Source organism: Colletotrichum lupini, chromosome 10, assembly GCF_023278565.1.
Source record: "Colletotrichum lupini chromosome 10, complete sequence".
Lineage (NCBI taxonomy): Eukaryota > Fungi > Ascomycota > Sordariomycetes > Glomerellales > Glomerellaceae > Colletotrichum > Colletotrichum lupini.
The window spans coordinates 1,783,888-1,804,144 of NC_064673.1; the positions used below are offsets into that span (position 1 = coordinate 1,783,888).

A 20,257-nucleotide genomic window follows, 5' to 3' on the forward strand; every position below is an offset into this window, starting at 1 on the left:
CAGCTGATCCCATTGAAAAGATATTGGGACGGTTGAATACTTTTCACAGAAAACCGATCTCACGGTGGTCAAATCGCTGTTGGCTGCTCCAGTATTGGAAAGCACACCATCCTAGAATTGATCCGCAAACACTTTATACTCCAGATGATAGAGTTACAATCGGATATCCCGAACAAGATTGTTATTGCCGCAACGGAGCCACTTCCTTTGGGATCGTGGGGGTTGATTCCTATCTGATTTGAGATTTAGGTTTTGCTGACATTATTCGAGATCTTTCCCTGCTTCGCCCTGGGTATCATCCTCACCCTCCGCGTTTACACGCTTTCCTTCGACACCCTGGACAACCTCGGCCACGATGCTCTCGATGTAAGCCTGGTCCCTGTAGCCGGAAAAAAAAAGTCAGCCATCCGAAGTTGAACTTTGATGTTGGAGATGTCCACAGCTATGATCTGCGAGCACGTTTCTGCGCAGTTTGATGACTTACCTTCCAACCAACGTCACGGTGCCGTTCTGGCCCCACCGGGGATAGCTGCCGACCTTGACGCCCTTGGGCTCGACCTTGGCCGCGAGTTGCGTCAGGTAGCCGGCGACGGCGCTCTCCGGGAGCGGAGTAGAAATGAGCACGCGGCAGAGGCCCTTGCCCTCAGGATCGGTGAGCCGGGGCACGATGCCTGGCTTCAGCCCGTCGAGGAGCTTCTCAACTGTTTCCCAGCAATGTTAGATCAGAACCATATCCGGGCAGAAAGACGGAACCTACAAAGTCGCGGGACGCCCGGCAAGATGTGAATGTTGCCGTTGACGACGTTGACGGGCACCCAGAGGTCCTCGTGGGGGAAGACGAACTGCTTCTTGGGGTCGCGCTTCTCGTCGGTGGGGAGGATGACCATGCGCAGCTTCGCCTGCAGGGCGGGCGAGTCGACGTCCCAGTCGAAGTTTGGCTGGCCCGGGTGCGGCTTGGAGAGCTTCTTCATCTTTTCGAAGGCTTCCTGGTTCAGGACGAGGGGCAGGTCAAAGGCCTTTGCTATTGACTGGTATGTGATGTCGTCGTGTCTGTGAAATTACCTAGTCAACCATCCAGTTTCACGTCAAGGGTCGGATTCCACGTTTCTTACGTTGGACCGATTCCGCCGCTGAGAATATCATGTTAGCTGGGGCCTTGGTGTCATTGAGATTTTGAGGGGGCGCACCTGGTTACCACAAAGTCGTAACGATCGCTCATGCGCCTGACGGCTTCGACGATTTCGCTCTCATCGTCTTCAATGACTTCGACTCTCTTCAAGTTCTGCCTTCGGGATCAGCCACACTCCTATGAAGCACTCAATACATGTTGAATAACTCACAATGCCCAAAGAAAAGCACCACTTGGCCATGTAAGCCGAGTTGGTCTATGATGATTAGTCAATACGAGTAGTCATCATAAGACTGCTCGGCAGTCCAACTTGGCTTGTTTTCCTAGGTGCCATTTACTCACATCAACTGTCTATGGGTTACGATGAAATGTTAGCCATTCATTGGATCTACATACCACTGGCTAAGTTCGTCGTTGAGACTCGCTCACCTTTCCACCGAGGACTTCATCTCCGATAATAAGACACGCCGCCGTGTGAATCGTGCGGGTGTTGCGCTCGTCTGCCGAAACCATGATTCTGCTGTTGCGGGCGATGCCGGAAGAGGCTGGGAAAGCGGCGGGCTTGACGGCTTGTGTTATCGATTGGGCCGAGGGGAGATGCCGAGACAGCTGGGTGAGTCGCGCGAACATGAGAAAACAATACCCGACGTGAAGTGTTGTGTAAATACGGAATGAGGTGCAAGTGTGTGTGTGTGTGCACCTCAACTCTGTTTACGCAACTTATCTCGAACCGATGGGTTTTCGTCTCACAAAAATCGATGATGTCATATGTTGGGAAGAAATCGAAGGTTTCGGTAAAAGGAGAGGAAAGGTCACGACAAACGGGAAGGTTTACGGCAATGGGGCCATGAGCTGATTAGAGTGGGCGGAACAGAGCGATGCAGGGTCTCTCTTTGGGTACGGGCCGGGGCAGGAGGAGGAGGAGGAGAGCGGAATCGAGAGTAAGGCGTCAGAAAGCACGAATCAAGTGTTGAGATGCGGGAGCTCTTTTGGAGGCTCCGAGCTCCGGCTCGGGGTGAGCGGAGGACGGTCCTGCGGTGTATGAGATCACGTGACTGTTTGCTCTCATTATCGGTAGGATGAATGGGTTCTAGAAGACTGCCGCGACTGCTGTGACTGGTTCTTATCCATTGGGCTGTTTCTATTGATCTTTGAGATGATCAATCAGAGACATAGGTAAATCCCAGACATTTATCCCACTCCCAGCTCTTACTGCAAGATGCTTGATCTTTTCTGTTGACATATTTCCGCGTTCTGTCAATCAGTTGGACAGTCAACGACTTGATTACTTCCAGAGATCCCTCATATAGCAGTATAGGAAGAAACCTACAGAGATAGTATCACCAGCTAAAAAAATGGACATGCTATATCTGAACGACCCAAGTTAAGGTTCCTTAGGTATTTAGGTATACAAAAAGAGCATTGCTTACATCGGCAAATAATCGGAAGGACTGGACGACTTGAAAGCTCCCGTCCGGCGGGAGGACGTGTGAGGTCACTTCGGTGGGGCCCCACCCAGATGGCGCGCGCGGGGCTTTCGTTGCGCTGGTCTCAACTCCGTCGGAGGCGGGGGAGGGGTGGCTTGACTTTCGGCCTGACGGTTTCTAGTGTATAGTGCTTGCGACAACGAAAGCTACCCTACCTTACCAAATAAACCTCAAGGACCCTTGGGGATATCGTAACAGTATTGTAAACGGCAGCTTTTCGATCCTCCGGGCTTTCGAGAACTTCGTTGCTCGCTTTCCTTCGCTGCATATCTCGAACGAGACTTGAAAGTGCTCCTCCCTGGCCAACCCCTCCTCGAAGACCAGCCATGGTGCGTAAGCAAGCTTTCCAGTCGCAAGCGCAACTGTCACTAGAATATCCAGACTGACTGGCTGTATTTGCACCACTAGGCCTCCGAATCGCGGCTCTACACCTTCTCCCAGGAGACAAAGGACCACCTGCGCAAGTTCCGCCTCGGGACCTCGCGGTCTAGCAGTGCTCAAGCTGTCATTTGTATGTATGTCTCGTTTATGTCAAACACTAGCCCTGACGGGATACCTTGCGCGCCGGACCAATGAAGTGTATATCCTAGATGCTGACTTTATGCTACTTTGATAGACTACATTGATAAGAACACGCACGAGATCAAGCAAGACGACGACAAGGTCGTGTACAAATCCCTCGAGGAGATTAGCGACGACCTCCCAGACCATAGCCCGCGCTTCATTCTGCTGAGCTACCCGCTTACACTGGTATGTTCAGGATTCATTGAGACATCCATGACGAGGAGAAAGGGGAAACCTGATGGCTGATGACTTTTGCCTTTCCCTGCAGGCCTCCGGCCGCTTGTCGGTCCCGTACGTCCTGATTTACTACCTTCCTACCACCTGCAACAGCGAGATACGGATGCTCTACGCCGGCGCCAAGGAGCTGATGCGGAATACGAGCGAGGTCATTCGCGTGATTGATATCCGAGAGGCTGAGGATCTGGAGGAGATACCGGAGAAGTTGGGCGCTGAGTAAAAGAAGCAATATGAGTTTGGAGAAAAGGAAAAGAAAAGAGATGATGTGAGGCATGAACATTTGCAAGGCGGGGAGTGAGCATCTACATAGACAGTCGAAGGAGAGGGGACCACAGGCTTGGCCCCGTTCATGATGAAGAACAGGACGGTAGTATGCAGCGTTTCGCGTACATAATACAAGTGCTTTGCCGATACAGCTTCTTCCCAATATGCTGATGGATATCTTTTGTTATTTTTGTTTCGTTAAGTAGCGTCTAAATCGTGATCAGGAGAGCAATATCGAGCCCCCTCCTCTCCCATCTAACCCTCGGGCAACACATCCTTCTCATTCAGCCCCATCTCCTTGCTCACATTCCTCACCACCTCCTTAAACGCCAAACACGCAGGACTATCAGGGAAACTATCAAAGAAGCTCTCGCCATAGTCGCACGCCATCCCGATCCGCGGGTCCAGCGGCACGCTCCCCAAAAACGGCACCCCCATCTCCTCGGCCAGCGCCCGCCCGCCGCCCGTCGTCGCGCGGAAGATCTCGCTCTGGTTCGTGCACTTGGGGCACACGAAGCCCGCCATGTTCTCCGCGAGGCCGAGAACGCGGATGCCCGCTTTCCGGCAAAAGTCAATCTCCTTGCGGACGTCGAGGAGGGAGACCTCCTGCGGCGTGGTGACGACGACGGCGCCGTCGATGCCGCTGTCGCGGAGGAACGTGTTCACGCTGAGGTGCTCGTCCGAGGTCCCGGGGGGCGTGTCGACGAGGAGGAAGTCGAGGGGCCCCCACTCGACGTCCTTGAGGAACTGCTTGATGAGGCCGTTCTTCTTGGCGCCGCGCCAGATGATGGCGGCGTCGCGGTCGGGCAGCATGAACTGGATGGACATGACCCCCAAATTGTCGAGGACCCAGACGGGCGACCAGCCCGCGCCGGAGACGTGGATCGTCTCGGCCTCGACGCCGAGCATCTTGGGGATCGAGGGCCCGCAGATGTCCGTGTCCATGACGCCGACGGCGCTGTCGGGGTTCGTGGCGAAGGCGTGGGCGAGGAGGGTGGTGAAGGTGGACTTGCCGACGCCGCCTTTGCCCGAGAGGACGAGGATCTTGTGGGCGATGCCGGAGAGGCGGGAGGCGATGATGGGTATGTCCGGGTCCGGGTCCTTTACGGCGGTGGCGGCGCAGATTTCCTTGTTGGGGCAGCCGGCGCAGGAGTCTGCTGTGCCGGCGGCGGCGGATTCTGGTCCCGGGCAGTGTTCTGGTTCTGGAGCGACGAGGGAGGGTTTCTGTTTGAGGGGGTTGGCGAGGACGTCTTGGACCGCTGAGTCGGGGTCCGCCTCCAGGGAGGGGGCCATCTTTGTGTGCGCGCTGTGGTTTGCTCGTGAGATGAGTGGTGTTTGGAGGGCCGGGGAGGATTGCGAGTGATGTGCGGTCAGATCCTATCGGTTATGGTGAAAGTTGAAGGCGTGTAAATGAGATGGATGAGGTGTCTTTAGGTCCGGCACCGGCGATGGGGTGAGGCCAAGTGATGTGAAGTTGATTGATAAGCCGGATTGCAAAGCGGTTCTATGGCGACAGTCAAGATCGAACTCGTCACAAGTTGAAGACTTATACGGGGAATACTGACAAGTGAGTTTCAGTTCGTTTGCTGCTTGGAGAAGCCAGAGTTCACTGTGGATCGTACGAAGGTAGAAGTATAAGGTAAATATCTAAGATGAAGAGCGGTTGACAAAATGAGTTGCTGTGAGTGGTGGCAATGCCGCCCTGGAAGTTCGCCGCGGTTGCAACCCCACTTAATAGATAGAGTCACTCTTCAACACTAACTTTGCTGATGTAACCAAAAGTTAAGCTTTGCAGGACTTGACAGCTGCTTTAGATCGAAACCAAAAGGACACAGATTATTAACAAAAAGTCGTTACAAACATCCAGTGATACAGAAACACATCCTAGGTGACAATGGCAAAAGGTGAGGTCCATCCAGGATTCGAACCTGGGCCTACGGAAGGTTCTGAGAATCAGAATCCGACGTCCTAACCAACTAGACTAATAGACCAATCAGAGCTACTGGCTTCTGAAGAACATCACGAAGACGACAGCCTATGGATGAAGCCGCTTTGGGCTGCAAGGCCCGTAGCATTACGTACGGCGAAGGCCCTCTCAGCTGAAGTGCCTGTGTTTTGCAGGAAATGCAGCTGTGGACGGGGCTGCAGGGTTCCCTTTTCTAGTGAGGGGCAGATCTTATCGGGTGCCAATCACCCCGCTATGCCCCTCACAAAATTTCTACAGCCAGCCCGACTTTATCAGATCCGACGGGCAAGAGACCACCCCTCGGAGGTAAGTCTTAGTCCATTCCGCCCTCCTAGAATACAATCGGCCCACGCCCTTCTTCTTTTTTTCTTTTCCATTCAAGCCTCACTTTGAGTCACCACAAACTTCCATTGACGGCATTATTGTCAGTTTCTTTCAGTCTCTAGAATAAAAGATACCCCTCATCGTTTACGCACAACCCAAAAAGAAAACGCAACAATGTCACCCTCCGCCGACCTCCCCGAGACGCGCGAGACCCTCGAGGCCATCGCCGCCGCCGACCAGTCCCAGACCATCGCCGAGCTGCGCAAGACGCTCACCTCCGAGACGACCCCTCTCCCCATCCGCTTCCGCGCCCTCTTCTCCCTCAAGCACGTCGCCTGCAACAGCAAGGGCGCCGACAGCGAGGCCGCCATCGAGGCCATCGCCGCAGGCTTCGCCTCCCCCTCGGCCCTGCTCAAGCATGAGCTCGCCTACTGCCTCGGCCAGACGGCTAATCTCGTCGCCGTCCCCTACCTGCGCAATGTCCTGACCGACCTCCAGGAGGACCCTATGTGCCGCCACGAGGCCGCCGAGGCCCTTGGTGCGCTGGGTGACGCTAGCCAGCTGGACATCCTGAGGGAGTACAGAGACCGCGAGGGCGAGGACATTTGCATTGTTGAAACATGCGAGATTGCCATCGACCGTCTCGAGTGGGAGAACTCTGAGCAGAGAAAGCTGGAGAAGTTGCGTAAGAGGTACGACTTGCATTGCTACCATGGAGTCCAGAAACGGGGGTATCTTAATTCACTATGCTAACGCCTATGCCCTCGTGCTTGTACAGCGACTTCACGTCCGTCGACCCCGCGCCTCCCATGGAAGAGTCGCAGCGCACCGTGCCAGAGCTCGAAAAGACTCTCATGGATTCGAGCCTGCCCCTTTTCCAGCGCTACCGCGCCATGTTCGCCCTGCGCGACCTCGCGTCGCCGCCCGACCTGCCGACAGCCGTCCCCGCGGTGCTGGCCCTCGCCAAGGGCCTCGCCGACTCCTCCGCCCTGTTCCGCCACGAGATCGCCTTCGTCTTCGGCCAGCTGTCGCACCCGGCCTCCATCCCCGCGCTGACCGAGGCGCTCAGCAACACCGAGGAGGCCAGCATGGTGCGGCACGAGGCCGCCGAGGCGCTGGGTAGCCTGGGCGACGAGGAGGGCGTCGAGGCGACGCTCCTCAAGTTCCTGCACGACAAGGAGAAGGTTGTGCGCGAGAGCGTCATCGTGGCGCTGGACATGGCCGAGTTCGAGTCAAGCGGCCAGACGGAGTATGCGTTGATTCCCGAGGCGGCCAAGGCGGCTGCTTGAACACGAAGTGGTCTTTTTGGTTTTGGGAAAGTTGGGTCGGGCAGGTAAATATTCGGGTGGTATTAGGTACTTAAAAGCGACGGGCAAAAAGTTTAGTGCATTTCAGTTGTTATGAGACCACCTGGAAAGACAAGTCGGTTAGTATGAAGTTGGGAAATAGCTAGCTCGGTCGGAATAAAAGGAGGCATTGGCGTACTTGAAACCACATTCGCAGGTGAAGAAGATGGTGCTGCCTTCGTCTGCACTGCGAAGCTGCACGGCGGTGAAGCGGACCTCCTCTGCGCCGCACTTGGGGCATGTCTCCCTGATCGTGGCCTCGGTGTTGACGTTGGTTCTGTCGACAGCCTGAACGTTGGACTGAAGCTTCTGTCTGAGTTGGGAGGGGAAATCGGAAGGCTTGGTCTGTGTAGTAATCGTCTTGGCGCCAGTGTCTGTGTTGATCTTGTTAGTTTGGAGTCTTGCAAACTATTGCAACCAAGTACGCCAGCGGCGATGAGCCTACCCTTGTTATCGGCACCGCAGCAGTCGCAGGTGAGGGTGTTCTTCTCCGTGCCCATTGATGCGGGTAGAAGGTTACCGCAATCGGTGCAGAAGACGAGAGTTCCAATGGCGGACATGGCTGCGGTGGGATAGGTCTGTGACGGTATCGAGTGTCTACAGGCGTTCGGGGTGTAGGGTGATCGACGGAGTATCGCGGCAGAGAGACCAACAAAATATTTCTTCCAAGAAATTCGGACAATCGCTATCTCCTTATCGTTATCTTTGATCTTATCGATTGTCTTGGCGGTCGTCTCCACCCTGGTGGTATATTATGTAATCCCGACTCAGGCTTGCTGCAGACTGCGAGGTGCGCAAGACAAAGAACCTAACCTTGAAAGTGCCAGGGGAAACAGGAAAGAACGGAACAACTGGCCACTGGTTGGCCGCTCCTGCCGCCTAAAGCTTCTGCACGGACCACGCGACTGGACAAGGGTCCTTCCACGCGAGGCTGTCGCAACCTTCCGACCTTCTCATCACATCCACGACGACAACGACGACGCCCGATCGCAACACATCGTCCTTTCCTATTTGCAACTTTTCGGCTTTGGGACTATGCGACAGGTGGCTCCCTCCTTTGCCTGACCTCTAGTCTCCCTCCTTTGCAACCTCCTCGACCGACAAACGATACTTCCTCCGCTGCGCGTTTCCACGTCCGACACCCTTGCCGATCAGCTTCGCCAGTCGCTTCGAATCTCCGTCCTCCTCACGAAATAACATGTCTTGAGGCCCGGATTAGGTCCGAGGAGACAGAAAAAATGGTCAACAGCCAGGGGACCGTCCAGAACGGTCCACCCAATGGCGGCTATATGCAGCCGCAAGCTGCAGAACAACGTCCGATGGCGCGACCGTTTACGCTGTCTGAGGCCCTGCCTTACTCTCCTCAAACCTCCGTCATTCCCTTTACCTCAGGTTGGTGGCTGTCTTTGTCTGAATATATGGTCGCTTGTCTCTAATTGACTTGGTTCAGATCTCATCCCCGATCCAACACTTGGCTCTGGCTCGCTTGCTTCGAGCATATCACAAATGTTCAGCAGTCAGGAATTCGACAGTCTAAACAAGGAAGCAACGGGGCAAAATCACAACCATGGGATGAAGCACCTGAAATATGCGGTGGATCATGTACTTCACGATTTGAAACCCAATCAACGGACCTACTTGTGAGTTGAACCCTTCTCCGAGCCGATCATTGTCTAACATCTGTGTTTTGCAGCAAGTTCAAGACTGTCCCTAAAGCGAACCCGAACATGGCGAATAGTCCAGCTGGATCTTCCCAGAGTCTGAGTGCTGGTCTCTCCCCGGTGGCGAAGATGGTGTTCGATAGGGCTCCCACATTCATCAAGCCTCCGGGAACAACGAGTACTACCTCAGCCTCTGCCAACGGCCAGCTTGCTCAACAGCCGCAGCCGCAACCTCCATCAACACCCAAATCAGCCCCACCGCCGCCGAAGCGTCCGTCAGCAAGTGCAGAAAGTCATCATGGAAACAACTTCCGCTTCGAAGTAGCGATCCCATCCAAAAAGTTCGACCCTAGCGCATATGTAGAGGTCCCCGATCAACCCGCTCCACAGCCTGCTACCGTCAACCCATCCGACGTCACGAAAGTTGTCACTCCGAGCCAGGTTACTCCGAAGCAGCTGACGCCTACTCAACCTCAGCTCTCGGCGATACCGGTCCCTATACAGCCTATCCCCGTGCAAGCGACCCCTACGCAGCCTTTGACGCCCTCCACTGCACAAGGGCCACCGGCCGCGGTTGCAGCTCAGAAAACGAAGTTTGCAATAGAATTGCCTCGCGCTCCTGGATTCAATAAGGATGAATATCTTGAGATGGCGGCTCCAGACTCTCCTGATGAGCCAACGGGGTTGTCCATGCGAAGACAGGACGGTGCTTATCAAAGCCGGCAGGATGATATCAGCACCAACCTCAACCAGAAGCAACGGGCGGAAGCAGCCCTCCAGGATCTTGAGCGACTAATCAAGAGCGTACTCGATGCCACTAGAAGTGTGCTCGGAAACGAACCTGGTTACGAACAGGTCGCCACGCTGAACCCCGACAACGAGGCTGTCTTGACGGGGGCCACGCAGCAGAAGTTGCAGACTGCCATCCAAAAATCCATCGAGCTAGGCAGCTACGGCGACGCGCCCATCGAAGAACTTCAGTACATTCAGAAGCTGAGCGAGCCGGGTCTGGCGCATACGCTCAATCTCGATTATCGAATTGAGGAATCTTGGGGCGAATCTGAAGTCTCCGGCTGGCTGAATCAGCTTCCAGAGATTGAGATGGGCCTGAAGACTGCGCGCACTTGTCTACGCATAATGTGTGGTGGTAGGGAAGAGAAGCAAATCTACTCCGAGGAGATTATTCAAAAGTCGACAGATGTCTTCAAGGGGGTTGTCGAGGGTATCGTCATCCCCGTAGTCGAGATGAGGGGCACTGGCCCGACATCTGCACTATTCAAGCTGTTACAGCCTCACAAAAAGGCGATTGGCCCGATTCTCACGAACTGCCAGAAGCTGTTCGCGCTGCTCGCCAAACTCGTCACAAGCATAGAGCTTTCGGATACTGCTCTTGGCATGCTAGAATTTGCCGCATCGAGCCTACTTTTCGTCGACAATGCCTACCTAGAGAAAGATTCTGTCGTTGGTGTACAGCGATTCGATGGCATTCGCTTGGTTGCAATGGAGATGCTTTGCCAGATTTTCCTCGCCAAACCCGACCAGCGCCGTGGCATCTTTGACGACATCCTCACATCGTTGGAGAAGCTTCCGGTTGGAAAACAGAGTGCTCGCCAATTTCGCCTCTCCAATGGCGGTAGCATCCAGCCCGTATCGGCGCTCATCATGCGCCTTGTCCAGGCCAGCTCTGGCAAGGTTGATGAGAAGGGCACGCGCAGTCGCCTAGCCATGATGCAAGAAGAAGATCCGGATGAGGATGAGTTGGCCCAGCCTACGAAGCAGACGGTGGCTGCCACTGTCAAGTCCGAGGATGCAGGTGCTTCACAACATGTGCTCGCCTTGGAGGAGCTCAAGGTTGTGGCATTACCTTTGACTGAAGGCTCGACACACAACGCAAATTACGTGGTTAACTTTATGGTCAACCGTGCGCTGAAGTCCACAAAGTCTGGCGACACTCCATATCGCAATCTTCTTGACCTTTTCGTTGAAGACTTTACGGAATGTCTCGACTCACCTGATTGGCCCTCTGCTGAGCTCATTCTACGCCAAATGACCTTCTACATGATGAAGCTATGGGAGGGAGACAGGACAGCCGCGCCTGCCAAGAACATGGCCCTTGAACTTCTCGGTGTCATGAGTGCTGCAGTTTCTAAACTCCGTTCACATGTTCGTAAGGTCACTTATTCCATGGATGGAAGCGATTCCAACGAGTTGTCACGGTACCTGTCTGAGCTGGCAACCTCTGCGCTGGAGCAGAAAAGTCGAATCGAACATGACGTCTCTTGGTCAGGACCATTTCGAACAACTCTTGAACACCTTCAGCAACGGTGTGGCGATGACCCTCATTTACAAGGCGCAATTTCCTTCCTGATTGCGGATTGGGCCCAAAGGATCTTCTCCGGTTATGATGCCTTGCAAGAGACCAGCGACTCGCTGGACCACGAGTTTGGACGACTTGCCTTCCGCCTCAGAATGATGATTGAGGATCGTCGATGGCTTTCTAACGAATACACTTTCAAAGATGTCAACAACAACCACGCAAAATTGGCATACTCCATCATTCTTCTCCGGTCACCATTCTGCGAACACTTTAGAGCAATGCTCAATGTTCTGCTCAATGCCATGGCCAGTGACCAGGCCACCGTCCGCAGCAAGAGTCTCAAGAGTATTAATCAGCTCCTGGAGACAGATCCGGCCATCCTGGACGGAGACTCCGTGGTGGTCCATTTGATCATCAACTGCTCAAGTGATTCGTCCCCTCAGGTACGCGACTCGGCAATTGGCTTGATGGGCAAGTGCATTGGCCTGCGTCCGAGACTTGAAGACAAGATGGCGGAACGAATCATTGAGAGATTTATCGACTCCGGTATCGGCGTAAGGAAGAGGGCAATGAAACTGGCCAAAGATATTTATCTTCGCAACCAAAGCAGGGAGATCCGCAGCTCTATCGCCAATGGCTTGCTTCATCGTGTGCAAGACCCTGACGAAGGTGTTCGAGAGCTTGCTCGCCAGATGATTGAGGAGGTCTGGTTCGCTCCATTTTACCAAGTCGACGACACAGCAGCCTTCAAAACATCCCTCACCGACCACGTTGCTCTGATGATTCAGACAGTCAAGTCTGGTAATGTTGGCGCAGTCCTCGACAAAGTTCTTCAGTCCATTCTAGGCGGGCAGAACAAATCTCACAATGGCCCCTTTGGTGTCAGCATGAAGCTGGTTGAGAAGATGTTCGAGCTTATCGACAATCTTGATTCTGACGATCCTAACATCCCTTCCGGAAGAGATGCATTGCAAGTATTGCAAATCTTCGCCAAGGCAGACCCCAAGCTTTTCACTTTTGAAGAGATCAGGCTGCTGAAGCCCCATCTCGCTAGCATCAGTGGTGCTGATGACCTAGCTGTCTTCAAAGCCGTCACAATCATCTATCGCCAGATCTTGCCGCAACTCTCTGCAAAGTATGCTGACTTCCTTCGAGAAGTGAGAGAACAGCTTCAGAACTCTGTTGGCAGACTCAACAAGAACCTTCTGGATGATGTCGTCGCATGTCTATGGATCATCGCAACTCTCTTGGACAATCGCGATAAGCTAGCTCATCTAGGTGCTTCTAGTTTGCGCGGAGTTGCCAGCATGCGCAACACGCAGATGGACGCCACCAAACTCATGAAGTTTGCCAGATATTCGATCATTGTTGGAATGGTCGGCAAGCATTGCGACTTGGACTCAGAGCTTGCTGTCTTCCTCAAGATTTTCCCCAAGTACTCTGGCAAATCCGTGGCAAAGCTCATGGTCGACAACCTGTCTCCCTGGGCAGATGCCTCACAGCCCATGGAGGCCCGGAAGCACGCCCTCGACGCCATTGGTCTCATCTGCCAGGCACATCCCCGAAACTACGTCTCACCGAACGTGTACACCAAGTTCCAACAAGTTTTCGAAGCCAAGGTTCCGGCACTCGAGAGTACTATTCTCCGGTCTTTCAAGGAATTCCTCCTCACCGAAGAAAAGCGGTCAGAGGCTGCGACTGCCGCTGCTGCCGCCGGCGCCGACACTGACAAGAAGCGCGAGCTGACAGTAATGGGTGGAACGAGCTTCGACGATGTGGCGAGTGCAACTACTCAACGCTTCCTCAAGGAGGTAACTCGTATCGCTCTGTCGTCGCAAGACGAGCACGCATTCCTCGCAGTAGAGGTACTTGGCAGCATTAATCGACAAGGTCTTGTGCACCCCAAAGAAACGGGAGTGACTTTGATCACCCTCGAAACGTCATCGATGACCAAGATATCCGAGGTCGCATTCATGGAACATCGGGCGCTTCATGAGAAACACGAAACTGTCATTGAACGCGAGTATGCCAGAGCCATCCAAGCAGCCTACGAATACCAGCGGGATATCGTGGGTGATACTCGTGGCGCAACGACGAACCCTTTCCAATCCAAGCTTCATCTCCTAATGGAGGTGCTGAAAGTGAGTAAGTCAAAGAACCGACAAAAGTTCCTAGAAAAACTTGTCGGCCAAGTTGATTTCGACTCTTCGAAGCTCGATGTCTCCAAGCAACTACCTGCGCATGTTGAATTCTCCCGCTTCATGATTGAGAATCTTGCATTCTTCGACTATGTAACTGTTGGAGAGGTGCTGGTCACGGTACATGCGATGGAAAAGATGTTCTCATCAACTGGATCCAGCATGGCGCACGTCATTGAGTCCGAAATCTTCAACATGCGCATGGACCTCGATAAGCCAGAGGCCCCGCAAGCCAATGGCGAGCAGCAACAGCCGCAACAACCTCAGCTCAACATTTCTCCTAAGAGGCTTCGGCAGCTCACTTCCGGATCTATCATTCTTCTCTGTCTCTGGGAGGCAAGAACTTACCTTCGACGTCTGTACGGCTTAGGCAGCAAACGCGAGACCAAGACCAAGATGGCAGCAAAAGATCTCAGCAAAGCACCTACAAAAGTGCAGGGTGTCACCGGAGACAAGTTCTGGGAGGAAGTGAACTCTCATATGAACGGTCTTGCAACACAGGAATCTACCATACAGAAATGCAAGGCCTTCGTGGAACTAATGAATGTCGACAAGGAGTTCAAGGTTGTCGATGAGGACGATATGGACGGCGAAGAAGCCGAAACTCCTAGTGAGGGTGAAGACGATGGCCCCGCCGGTGACGGAAGAGGCCGCAAGCGCAAAGCTGGCGCACTTGCTGGTGGTCGCAAGAAACGCGCGCGCTCCACCTCTCGACCGAGACCTCGCGGACGACCTCGCAAAAATCCGGTGGAAGTCGTCGAGGACGATGCAGAGGGCGACTTTGACGACATGGACTTTGCCTGAGTGCTCATACACGATACCACTGCGTTACCAAGAGCAAACATGCTTTTCATCGAACACTACGTATGCGACCACTGCTATAGATGGGGAGCAACGAGCATGATTTTCTCTCACAATTTACATGTACATCATCTTCGATTCGCACACATATAACGGCATCAATGGGTTTAGGAAGGGTCGGTCGCATGAAGAACGGCAAGACATTTACAGGTCGAGGCATGTTGCAAATTCTTTTGGTCTTGCCGTTCGTTCCACTACATTTGAGAGAGGTGTTTGGCCAACCTCGGGAGGGATGGAGGAGAGGAGGCCGGGTACTACAAAAAAAATTCAGGGGCGTTTTTTTCCTATGTCTTGACGACAAGCGAGAAATGAGAAAAAAGAGAACGCGGGAGGCTTATGGGGAAAGATGTGTCTCTCTGCGTCCTGTTCCTCTTTGAATGGGGGCCGGTTTTGGGGATGCCCAAGTTTATCTTTACCACTCGATTTTTATTTTCTGCTGCCTCTTTCTTTTTTTTTTTTTTGCTACAAGATGATACCTCCCTTTCTTTCCCCCGTCTAGTCAGATTGCGAGGGATTGAAAGTTACTTGAGATACAACGTCAATAAATTCCAACCAACGAGGCCGTATTGAATAGCCATGGTGAAGGATGTGTGTGTGCTCTTGAGTTACGATGTGGGTTTACAGCTGCAAACTTGGACATCATCGATGGCCAGTCCCTGGTCTCACAATGGCTTTCACTGCACACAGGTATGTTCAAGACTTGCCAAGGAAAAGGGATTTCATTTCCCTATTCATTCGTATACGCTCCTAGCTAAAAGGTCCCTTGACCTTGGATGAAATTTCAAAACTCCCCCGGCGTGACTATTCGTCATACCTAATCCCCTCGCTCTAAACAAAGTGGTAAAAGACCCATCCGTCTAAAACCTATGCCTTCCTAAACGCCAAACGGAAACCCGAATGTTGTCCGTTCCTTCCTATGCCGCTTATGCCTCCTTCGCATCGTCTGCACCCTGCCATGCCGGTGAAGGTGTCTTTCTCGAGAAGCTGGCATCGCTTACTCGCTTGGGGTATCAACTCAGTTTATGTGTCTTTCTGCGAACCAAGGAAATTTGTGGTGGTTGGTGGTGATACACGGACTAGCAGACCAGTCTTGTCTGCTAGATGTCATAACATCATGAAAGCTGCAAATTGCAGCTTGTTGTTGGTAGTTGCAGGAATCCTGCTTTGGTTTGGTGCGGTTCAATCTTGCTCGCTTGGGTCAACAGCCTCGAGCCAGACCCGAACAGCCTCTTTGAGAGTGCTCTCGCGGTCTCTATCTACCGCGTGGACGGTAGCATCAGGCGTGTCATGGTCTCGCTCCCCAATGACATCGCGAATGATCTCATCGAGGGCGGACAAGACAACCGTCTTACATTGGTCTCGAGGTACTTCTTGTGATGGAACCGGCATGCGAGTGGTGTGACGAGAATCCACAGAGACCGATGCTTCGCTATTGCTTCGATCTCGCCGCTTGCTCGTTGACCGGGACGAATTTGATGAGCTCTGTTTGCTCACTTCGTTGCTCTGCGCAATGACTCTCTCGACGGCGTCAATGAGCACCTCATCGAGGCTTGCAATCGGCTCTTCGATGAACTCATCGTCCAGCTGCGTTTCGTAGGGAAGAATGGACGGCGTCATAGGAGCATTGCCATAGGCGCTCGAACCCGCAGATCCCAGAGGTACTGATCTGTCTGTGAATGGCTTCGGCCGAATGAGTCGGCGGTACCGAATTCGCTTGATCGTATGCGTCGTCGTGTCTGCAATTAAAGCGCTGCTTACGTCGACCCATCGATCGGCAGGCTGCTCGGCAGAGTAGAAGGGTTGCGTGATGAACGGGGTCGGCTCGGCGCGCATAGACCTCTTGATGTCATCCATGAGGGTATCCTGGGGAGGAACTGCCTGGAGGATGAAATCCTGATGATACCGCTGGAGGAAGCCGGCAACGTTCATCGGCGAATCCCCATCAATGGTAATGCGGGAGAACTGCTCGAAGCCCTCCAAACCGTTGCCAATGCCCGGCGTAGACAGATAGCCGCTGCTCGACGGTGAGCTGACCGCGGTTTCGAAAGAGGTGATGTAGTCAGGGAAAGGAATGTCAACGTCTATAACACCGTCCTCCGCATTGATTGACGTTTTGACCGGAGAACGGAAGTCGCCGCTCGGGTCAGGAACTCGCTCCGGGAAGGGGGCCCTCTCAGGAGCATCCTCGACAGCCTGATCATCGAATCCCCGCGGGGTTGTAGGCCCGTTGCCATTGCTTTCGGTCTTGTGAATGTCTGTTCGGCGGTAACCTTCAGGGCCGACTTCCCTGACCATTTCTGCCAATCTATCTCGACGTCCTCCCGGCCCTGATTTGGTGGGGGATGTAGGGTTGCTGCTGTAGGGTTGGCTAGGAGTGGTCAAGCCTGTCGAATCCCTCCTCTTTCCGTTCCACAGCGTGCTAATGACACTACCCCAACGCGACCCCGACATGCGAGAATCTGTGCTCGCCGAGCTGACGTGCCCCGAGCTTTCACCACGCTTCAGTGTCCGTTTGAGGTCGTCCGCGGCAACACTGCCACTACTGCCAGGTCTTAGACTTCGTCGGGTCTCGAATCTTTGGGCGGTTGCAAAGTGTGGAATCGTCGTCTCTGGGGTGATTGTAGTCGTCGTTGCTGCACTACTTTTCCGACTGACCTGGTCGTTTCCAGGGATGGGCAAATTTGATCGGATTGAGGCAGCATCCGAAACGCGCCTCTCATGATGGCTCTCCATACTCAAGTGCGCAAGCTGAGGTGGAACACCGGAGGCTCGTGTACTTTGGCTAACAGTACGGGAATGCGAGACTCTCCTTGGCCCTGTTCGTCGGTTGATCTTGCGCCGCAATGACTCTTCGCGGAGAATTGGGATAATCAGCGAAGGTGGCGATTGGGAGAAAGCGCCAAAAGAGGTTGAAGTACTCGGCCGGTGAGCTCTGGTGGAAGAAAGGTGCTGGTGAGATGGCAAAAAGGCAGAAAGAAGGAAGATGAGACGTCTTGCCATCATCTTGTCTGACGAGATGATGATAGTCCGTGCTGGGAGCGATAGATCATCCTCGCCTTTGGCCTTTTGTTGCTGATAGTGCTTTTTGCGGTACCATGCTGGACTCATTGCGTTTAGCCAATCGGTGTGCGTAGCAAGAAAGCCAGTCAAAAGATTGAAGAAAAAGAAGCCATGTTCTTTCTCGCCAGCCTTTCTTGCCATCCACCTAGCTTCGTCCCGCCAGATACCCCATCTCCCCTGCGCTGTGATGACCCGTTGGGCGCTCAAGCCCGTCACCACTCGAATCCTGGCAGCATCAGCCTCTTGCACAATTGTGTTATCGTTCTGTAAACAGTGAAGCTGTAGAGCTATGACTTTTGCGTTAGTCTTGGGAGGCTTGATAAAGTGAGGTTCGTCGCTTCGTCTTCCACCCATGGATGGACCTCTGCTGGCGTACGAAGATGCCGAAGGAGGATATGGGTCCGGCGAAGAGATGTCGGCCTGTTTTAGTAGCACACCAAGCGTAGTGGCAACTACCCCTTGGAGGTGTGTCAAAGTTCGCATAATGATGTCCCAGTGCTGAGTGACGGTGTCCATCCTGTCGTCGACGTCTGTTGAGCAACTGGAATCCATGGAGTCAATGGGGAAATTGGACCCAGACATGTTCCATCCTGAGCGGCGGGCGGAGCTCATGGAGGATGGGAAGGAGTCCTGCTCTGTATACGAGCTGGCACCACGATATGTTGACCTGATAGTGGAGGGAGGTACCATCTGCGCAGAACTGGGAGGAAGCTGGACCACCAATACAACTGCATACATTGGTGTACGCTTTTGTTTGGGCTGCAACTTCTTCTTCTTGGGGGCATTAGCGTCTTCGGCAGACTGCGGAAACGGGAAGCCGGTGTTGTAATCCGAAAACCGGCTCAAAGGTGTGTCGCTCTGTGCCTCGTCATCGCTAGGCAAGAGTACAGGGAATAATCGGGTAATGAGGATCTTCCTCCTCTCAGGAAGATTTCGTGTATTTGGTGCAGACGACGTGAAGGATTGTTGCGGTTGCAGAGGCGAAACGTTGTCCGATGTGTAAGACTGTGCTAGCCTGCTGGACCGCATGCTCGACCGACCTATAGAGCCGCGACGGTCACCAAGATAGGAGCCACCGTATTCAGGGCGGTTTTCGGTAGGGACGATGTGGACCTTTGTCGAAGTGCCCTTGTAGGCCATTAATTCCGAATTTCCAAATACGGAGCCCGCAAAGGCATGGATCTCGTCGGCGTACTCTCTTCGCGCGCGCTGGAGATCCGTCTCAGCTTGAGATTGAGTTCGGCCTTGCATCGAGGCCCTGCGATCGAACGCTCCTTGGCGGGGTTGGGGGCTGTCCGGCTGGATTACCAGAGGTCGCGATGACTGGTTCAGACTGCTCTTTCGCGGCGAAGTTGGGCCTCTGTATGAGTCCTGCACAGTTCCCATACCAGTTGGCGGACGGTCTGCTGCGGCCATGGAAGTCGGCTTTGGAGGACCAGGATGACTATCGAAAAGCAGCTGTGCTGGGAAGGAGGCAACGGCATCTTGCATGATGAGCATGCGAACATGTCGAGTGTCGAGGTCGACGTCTCCGTCGTAGTCAAAAGCACCTGCGAGGGATGCCATGGGAAGACCAGAGCCTAAGGGAAAGAGGTTCTCGTTTGGGTGCTGGTACAGGGCGTCGGTATCGGGAAACAAGAGGTTCCGGGTATGGATATCTTCCTGTCTGGATTCGAGAGACATAGGAGCCTCATTGTGAGTGATGGTGTTGTAGTTGTTATTTGATTGTGATGAGGCTGAAGCACCTGAAGCACTCGACGTGCCCAAGTTGAAGAGCTTCCCTAACATCGTGGGTGAGATGACTGGGAAACTATTCAATTACAACGGACTGCTGGACTCTTGTTGATCAAAAATTGGGGGAGTGTGCCATGTTTTCAGCGAAGCACACGATTTTGGTAGATCAGATGGAAAAGCATAGCTTCTGAATGGAATTCCATGTGATTGAGGGTGAGTAACGCGATGAACCGTGATGGTGGAGGGTGAGGCTCAATCTAAAGTCGGCATATGGTGGTTAGAGGCGGGCTGAGACCAACAGAGTTGAGGGGTGCACAGGAGTTGGAGAGGTCTAGGTAGCCGGGGGCCGGAGTTTAATGGCGATGAGTCGACGGCGTTCGTTCAAGGTTGGGCAAATCGGAAGTGGCTGAAGTGTTGCGATGCAGGCTCTCTGTGTCTGTGAGACGCACGCACGCGAGCAGAATTGGAGTCTTCTTTTTTCCCCCTTTGGGCGGCTGCCGCTCCGATTTGGATTGCGGGGATGAGGGTTGTAAAAGGTCGCGAGAGGAACCCTACGTCGAAGTCGCGGGCGGGGGAGCGAGCGCGTTCGGGCGGGCGCCGATGATTGTTGAGGAATGCTGGCGCGAAGGGGGGTAACGTTGGCGGCGCAAAGGCACGATAGAGGGTTGGGATGTGATAAAAAGTTGAGTCGAAGGCGGAAGGAGAAATGCGTGTGTGTGAGAGGCAGTTGAATGTGACGCAGTCAAAGAGAACCAGATGGTCGGGACAAAGGCGGCGGCGATTGCAGTGGCGGATCAAGATGGGCCGGGGGGTTGGTTTGAGAACTCGGTATCTGGGGTGAGCGGTGCCGACTGTAGGTGGTCTCGTACTTTGGCGAAGAGCAGCGAAGGCGGCAGAAGTGATCTGTAATATTCGCTGAATGGGGCCTGGTTTCCGTCGAACGCGGGGCAGAGAGAGTGTGTTGTGGCAACAGTTGGGTGTTGCAGTGAGTGAGTGCAGCTGTGGTGAAGCGTGGGAGCGAGGATGGTGGTGGTGATATTTGGATTGGACGGAATAGTATCGGGATTGTCGTCGTGGAAGTCGGAAAGTGGACGAGGTCGGTATGAAGT

General features: G+C 53.7%; 8 protein-coding genes and 1 non-coding gene across 9 annotated transcripts; 4 read left to right on the forward strand and 5 right to left on the reverse strand.

Moving 5' to 3' along the window:
* Positions 1–261: 261 nt before the first annotated feature.
* Positions 262–1,759, reverse strand: CLUP02_17700 (molybdenum cofactor synthesis domain-containing protein; the record flags this gene model as incomplete). The annotated part of the gene is made up of 8 exons (XM_049296606.1): positions 262–379; positions 485–701; positions 758–1,050; positions 1,113–1,130; positions 1,188–1,282; positions 1,341–1,385; positions 1,472–1,480; positions 1,559–1,759. 8 exons carry the CDS (start codon positions 1,757–1,759, stop codon positions 262–264), a joined length of 996 nt encoding a protein of 331 aa, XP_049137830.1.
* Positions 1,760–2,942: 1,183 nt separating this feature from the next.
* CLUP02_17701 (GMF family protein) lies at positions 2,943–3,637 on the forward strand (the record flags this gene model as incomplete). Its single annotated transcript, XM_049296607.1, has 4 exons — positions 2,943–2,945; positions 3,025–3,127; positions 3,233–3,366; positions 3,449–3,637. The coding sequence occupies 4 exons, from the start codon at positions 2,943–2,945 to the stop codon at positions 3,635–3,637; spliced, it is 429 nt and encodes a 142-aa protein (XP_049137831.1).
* Positions 3,638–3,936: 299 nt separating this feature from the next.
* CLUP02_17702 (uncharacterized protein) lies at positions 3,937–4,974 on the reverse strand (the record flags this gene model as incomplete). The annotated part of the gene is made up of 1 exon (XM_049296608.1): positions 3,937–4,974. One exon carries the CDS (start codon positions 4,972–4,974, stop codon positions 3,937–3,939), a length of 1,038 nt encoding a protein of 345 aa, XP_049137832.1.
* Positions 4,975–5,575: 601 nt separating this feature from the next.
* CLUP02_17703 (uncharacterized protein) lies at positions 5,576–6,093 on the forward strand (the record flags this gene model as incomplete). Its single annotated transcript, XM_049296609.1, has 5 exons — positions 5,576–5,585; positions 5,670–5,749; positions 5,803–5,843; positions 5,906–5,953; positions 6,030–6,093. 5 exons carry the CDS (start codon positions 5,576–5,578, stop codon positions 6,091–6,093), a joined length of 243 nt encoding a protein of 80 aa, XP_049137833.1.
* CLUP02_tRNA339 lies at positions 5,589–5,672 on the reverse strand. The gene has a single exon. It is a non-coding gene; the product is annotated as a tRNA-Gln (tRNA).
* A 52-nt stretch (positions 6,094–6,145) lies between the features above and the next one.
* On the forward strand, positions 6,146–7,260 carry CLUP02_17704 (deoxyhypusine hydroxylase; the record flags this gene model as incomplete). Its single annotated transcript, XM_049296610.1, has 2 exons — positions 6,146–6,663; positions 6,750–7,260. 2 exons carry the CDS (start codon positions 6,146–6,148, stop codon positions 7,258–7,260), a joined length of 1,029 nt encoding a protein of 342 aa, XP_049137834.1.
* A 102-nt stretch (positions 7,261–7,362) lies between these two features.
* Positions 7,363–7,877, reverse strand: CLUP02_17705 (transcription factor S-II; the record flags this gene model as incomplete). Its single annotated transcript, XM_049296611.1, has 3 exons — positions 7,363–7,381; positions 7,457–7,691; positions 7,763–7,877. The coding sequence occupies 3 exons, from the start codon at positions 7,875–7,877 to the stop codon at positions 7,363–7,365; spliced, it is 369 nt and encodes a 122-aa protein (XP_049137835.1).
* A 678-nt stretch (positions 7,878–8,555) lies between these two features.
* On the forward strand, positions 8,556–14,297 carry CLUP02_17706 (AT hook domain-containing protein; the record flags this gene model as incomplete). The annotated part of the gene is made up of 3 exons (XM_049296612.1): positions 8,556–8,709; positions 8,768–8,957; positions 9,011–14,297. 3 exons carry the CDS (start codon positions 8,556–8,558, stop codon positions 14,295–14,297), a joined length of 5,631 nt encoding a protein of 1,876 aa, XP_049137836.1.
* A 1,236-nt stretch (positions 14,298–15,533) lies between these two features.
* On the reverse strand, positions 15,534–19,202 carry CLUP02_17707 (uncharacterized protein; the record flags this gene model as incomplete). Its single annotated transcript, XM_049296613.1, has 1 exon — positions 15,534–19,202. One exon carries the CDS (start codon positions 19,200–19,202, stop codon positions 15,534–15,536), a length of 3,669 nt encoding a protein of 1,222 aa, XP_049137837.1.
* Positions 19,203–20,257: the final 1,055 nt, after the last annotated feature.